At 48.0% G+C, this 5,353-nt stretch overlaps 1 protein-coding gene across 3 annotated transcripts in view; it reads left to right on the top strand.

Moving 5' to 3' along the window:
- The window catches only part of DENND5A (DENN domain containing 5A), a 111,068-nt gene extending 105,939 nt beyond the window's left edge, over positions 1 to 5,129 (top strand). The window contains exons 20-23 of one of the 3 annotated variants that reach the window (XM_007459860.1): positions 440 to 522; positions 1,020 to 1,143; positions 2,118 to 2,252; positions 4,104 to 5,129. In XM_007459860.1, coding sequence (XP_007459922.1) covers positions 440 to 522; positions 1,020 to 1,143; positions 2,118 to 2,252; positions 4,104 to 4,183 — 422 coding nt within the window. In that variant the 3' untranslated portion in view covers positions 4,184 to 5,129. Of the gene's footprint in view, positions 1 to 439; positions 523 to 1,019; positions 1,144 to 2,117; positions 2,287 to 4,103 lie in introns of all 3 variants that reach the window. The other 2 variants (XM_007459859.1, XM_007459861.1) reach the window with 2 other exon arrangements.
- Positions 5,130 to 5,353: the final 224 nt, after the last annotated feature.

The following is a 5,353-nucleotide window of genomic DNA, read 5'->3' as shown; positions in this document are numbered from 1 at the left end:
GGGGGGGGGGGGGTGTTGGCACTCTCGTTAGAGGACTGGAAGGAGAGGGGAGAGCTCCTGGATCCTGGCCTGGGTCCTCTGTGCTATTTGTATGTGCCCCTATAGAGGAGAGGGGTTTACTTTCTGCCCTTCCCCTTCCTGGTTCCTGGGCTTTACTGTCAAGTCTTGGCACTCTTTTGGTTGCCAAAAGTTCCAGGGCAAAGTGGAGAAGAAACTTGACCAGCATCTCCTGGAGACAGAACTCTAAGATCCTAGCTTTTGCTTTTTGTCCCAAGATTTTAGGAAGAGCTAGCTCAGCAAAGTTGGGTGGGCAAGAGCCACTCTTCCCAGGGTCCAAGCTGCCCTACCTCTCCCATGGGTCTTCCTATGTCCTCAGTCTTTTGCTCAGTCAACTAAGTACTGTTAACCTGAGACTGGATATCTGCTTGATTTTTATCAGAGCTGAACACTGGGCAGATCCAGGAGTCCATCGGTGAGGCAGTCAATGGCATCGTGAAGCACTTCCATAAGCCTGAAAAAGAGGTGAGCCTCCCTGCCCTCCAACCCAGGGCCTTACATTGAGTAAGAGAGAATAATCTTGTTCCAGGCCCATGTGCTGTGGACAGCCCAGCACATGGAGTGTGTGCCTCAGTTAGTTTGAGATTCAGCAGATTCCTTTCTCTGGGGGCCTGTGCCTAGGGTTGCCCTGTTTTCCTTACTCACTGACAGCCCAGCAGAGTCCCTGGGCCTCCAATGGACAGTATATTTCTGTCCTCTTCTGAAATTGTCTGGATCTTCCTGAACATTGGCCACATGGGCTTTGTCCCCTGCTGGGGGCCCAGAACCATCATCTGTTCATTCAACAGCTATTTACTGAGAGCTGCTCTAAGTCAGGCCCTGCCAGGTGCTGGGGAGACTAGACAAGGTCCCTGCGTGTCTTTTGCTGCCCTCCCAGGTGTGGGCAGTGGTCTGGGGATTCAGTGGTGGGAGGGCATCTTGGCTGAGGCAAGCCTGGCACTCTCTCCTGTTTCCTTATATAGCGAGGTAGTCTGACGCTGTTGCTTTGTGGAGAATGTGGCCTTGTCTCGGCCCTGGAACAGGCTTTCCAGCATGGATTTAAATCACCACGGCTCTTCAAAAATGTCTTCATTTGGGATTTCTTGGGTGAGTTGGGCTAGGGTGTGAGGGTGGGAAAAGCATGCAGAGACATGGGGGAATCATCAGCATAATGTGGGTGCTAACCACTGGGGTCTGAGGTACAGAAGCCAAATCAGGTGACTCTTAGGTTAGATGTGTTTGTTTGCCCTGGCTTTTCTCGGAGGTAATAACAGAAGCCCTCCCACCCTTCGCCCCTCATCTCCTGAGAATTGGACAGGAAAGGTTCTTTCCAGGCATCTGTCATATATAATACAGGCTTAGTCATGACTCCTCACACTTCCTGCTCGTAGGTCCAAAAGACCAGTTGCATTGGAGTCCAAGCCCTGTGTTACACCCCCTTGGAGAATTTGATGCAAGAAGCTTCTCCCTCAAGAGTTTTGTTGAGAAAGGACCATCTTTATATCAAGGGCCACATAAAGAAATTTAAAATATAGAGATAGGGAACATAAGGATCATTTTTTATTTTTATTTTTTTTAAAGTACCAGTTGTTTTAATTTATTCAAAGTGAAAATAAATATCCATATGGAACATTTTATAAAATAAATGGTTTCAAAATAAAACATAAAGACAAAATGGCCAGTTAAACCATACTATCAAAGCGAATGAAACACAAATTTTCAAATTTTTCAAACTAAATATACATAGTCTCTCATTTTCAGTTGAAAATGCAGTATTGAACGTTGGTCAGTCATGTGTGATTTTTAGGATGCCTTTAGAATTGAAGTCTGAGACTACAACTAACAAAAAGCAAGCACTTGGCTGCTTCACAGCAGGATGCAGATTCCTCTTTCTCAGCAGAATTCTAGACATTCATAAGGATCGTTTTGAAATGTGACCAGTGGCCTCAGAGCACTCATGTTATTCCTACTAAGTTACTTGCGTTGACACGGAGGTAGGCCTGTGGCAAGCGGCCTACAGGACAGTCAGGGACAGGTCAGTTTTGAGAGCCTTTGTCACTGGCAGGCTTGTCTCTTCACAGAAAAAGCACAAACCTATTACGAGACTTTGGAGCAGAATGAACTTGTTCCTGAGGAAAACTGGCATACGAGGGCCCGGAACTTCTGCCGTTTCGTCACTGCGATCAACAATAATCCCCGGAACATTGGCAAGGATGGCAAGTTTCAGATGCTGGTGTGCTTGGGAGCCAGGTACTGCAGCCTCATGGCCCAGTGTGCACACAGCCAGCCCTGAAGGTGGTGCTGGAGGCCCAGTGTGGTGCGGGGGTGGGGAGTGGCTAATGGCCAGGGGCCCTTGGGCAGGTGAGGCCTTGGTAGAGGCCCTTACTTTTCTTCATGTGCCACGCGCGTGTGTGTGTGCGTGTGAGAGAGAGGGGTGGGGTGGGGATGAAAGCGTGTGTGTAACTGGGGAGGAGGGGCCACATTTTGATGCGAAGGAATAAAACCGTCCCCGTGACAAAATTTGAAGTAGAGTGTATATATCTGGTCATTTCTTTAACAAACATTTGAATGTGCCAGGCCTCATGGAAGGTGTAGGAATAGAGCTGAATAAAATACGGTCTCTACCATTTAGAAGTTCACCTGTCCTGATTATTTAGTACAAGGCAGAAGTTTGGGAGAGTTCAAAAAAGTACGCATTCATAACGTTTGCTGAAAATGTAGAGGAGAAGGATCAGAGGAGGCTCAGGGAGTAGGTGGTATTTGAGGTGAGCCTTAACGGAAGGGTAGACGTGAGGAGGGAGCTTGAAGCAGAGAGAACTAACAGAGAGGCCCTAAAGGAAGCAAAACATGTGGGGTCAGGGCTTCCCTGGTGGCGCAGTGGTTGAGAGTCCGCCTGCCGATGCAGGGGAGACAGGCTATCTTACGACCTTGGAAAAGGATACCTAATTTACCAGTAAGTACAAAACTTAATCTCATGGGAGGTGGAGATGCCAGTCTTTAGGGCTCTAACATTTAAGAAGTTACTTCTTTCCACTCACTCACTGCTGCAGGTTTTGTCAAACTTTCCATATTTTAGGAGGCATACTCGATTCTCAATTTACCTTAGCATGAAGAACTAAGAGGCTGTGGATATTCCCAAACCTTCTCAAAAAAAAAAAAAAAAAAAAAAAACATGTGGGGTCAGGAAATAACAGGTGGAATGTGGGAAGGAAACTCTTTAAGGGATAGGGGCCATGAGGAGCTGGGACAGAGTTGATTTTTAATCAGGGGACTGAAATGATATTGATTTGATATCATGGATGGTATTCGTGGGCAAGATTGTTAGGGGTTATTCCAGTGGGTCAGGTGAGAGCACGAAGCCCAGATAAACAAGGCAGTTTTTATTTAGGCCGTGGAAGGGAGGGAGTTGGCATAGTGGTTAAAAACAGATTCAGGAATCAGATTCACCAGGTTCACATTGCAGATTAGCCACTTACTAGCTGTGTGCTCTTGGACAAGCTACTTAACCTCCATCACCTCACTTTCTTCATCTGTAAAGTGGGGATAATAATAGCACCGATAGCACCTACCTCACCATCATGGGGTTGTCATGAAGGTTAAATCTCTTATAATGGTGGCTGGCACATGCTGAGTGCTATGTGGATGTCAGCTTGCAGTGTTATTCCTGGTGGTGGTCGCTGTGGGGAGGAGCGACGATCTAGGAGAGATTGGCTGTTGAGATGGAGGAAGTGCTGCTGAGAGGACATGGTGTCTTGTTTGTGGGGTTGTCTGGGGGGCTAGAGGGGGAGGCGGAGCAGGCCTTCTGGCAGATGACAGGGCCTGTTTGGGTCAGGTTGGGTTGGCATCCCTAGGGCTCGGTAGCCCACAGTGGGAGCCTTTTAAAGCTGTGTAAGACATCTTTGCCAAGTGCTCTTAGGGGAGGGAAAGGGGGCTGTGGGGAGATATCTGCTTCTCCAGCTTCAGACTTTGTTCAGGGAGTGATGGAGCAGGTTTCCCCCTTGGGCTTTCGCTAACCGTCTCCCTTCCCTTTCCCTTCTGACGCATCTGGACTGATCCTTCCCTGCCAGAGATCACCTCCTGCACCACTGGATTGCCCTGCTGGCTGACTGCCCCATCACCGCACACATGTATGAGGATGTGGCGCTGATCAAAGACCACACACTTGTCAATTCCTTGATCCGCGTGCTGCAGACACTGCAGGAGTTCAACATCACGCTGGAGACATCCCTGGTCAAGGGCATCGACATCTGACTTCCCAGCACCAGCTAGCAGCAGGACCCAGAGACTCGCCTGTAGCTCTGCCCCCCTTCTTCCCAAAGGGACCTACGCGAGTTGTGCAGGAGATGAGAGGAGATGTACACTCACTGTAAAAAGAAAAGTAGAGGATTTTTGGAATAAATAATCTATTTTAGAGTTTATTTGCTGATTTGCTTTTTACACACTTTCATGTGAAAGAGTGATAGGAAGAGGGAGACGAGGTTGGTGCCGCTTATTTTGAAGCTGGTGCCCTCCCTCGCCGTGGCCATGCGCTGGAGCCTGCGGCCTCCCTGGACTGAGCCTGCGGCACGTGCGGGGCAGTTCTGCTTCCTCGTCCCCGCCGCGTTAATGAGGCCATTCCACATTGTTTTTAAACTGATGTTTTCTATATTAACATTATTATGGATATTTGGCTTTCACGGGCCACATACAGGTGTGCTGAGCAGGAAGCCCCAAGCTCCAATCAAAGGGATTTTTAGTAGTGCCTCTACAAGCACTGATGAGTCAGCTCCATGTCTTTTCTTTTTTTGTGTCAGTATTATTTGGGAAGGAGACATGCCAGGATGTATCATCGTGCAGAAAATCAGTTTCCTCTTGGTACGCAGTTGCACAGAAGTAAACATAAGCACGTTTTAACAGGTTTTCCTTTTCTTTCTTTTATGTATTATTTATTTAACCCTCCATTGTGTGTTTTAAGTCTTTTTCTTTTTTCTTTCTTTTAAGGAAAGAAAAAGCTGTCACAGTCTAACTGGCTATGTTATCATTGTTAAATTTATGTTATTTTGCGACTTAGAAACCAGCTGCAGTATGGCCCACTTAATAAAACACCTGAAACAGAACTGTGTGGGTCCCTGACTTTCATGGGGTATTGCGAGGAGTGGGTAGTAGAGGGTGCAGTTGGGTCTGTCTGAGAGTACCAGGCTGTAGCGTCGCCTCCCAGGCCAGGACTGCCCAGAGGGCCTTGTGTGTCCTGGGTCCTGCCCACTGCGGCACCAGGAACTTTCCTGGCTGTTTGAGAGGGATGCATCCCAGGGCTAATTTCCCACTACCCAGAGGAGGA

This window comes from Lipotes vexillifer, unplaced genomic scaffold, assembly GCF_000442215.2.
Source record: "Lipotes vexillifer unplaced genomic scaffold, Lipotes_vexillifer_v1.1 scaffold61, whole genome shotgun sequence".
NCBI classification, from domain to species: domain Eukaryota; kingdom Metazoa; phylum Chordata; class Mammalia; order Artiodactyla; family Lipotidae; genus Lipotes; species Lipotes vexillifer.
This window is presented reverse-complemented; position numbering and strand designations above follow the sequence as displayed.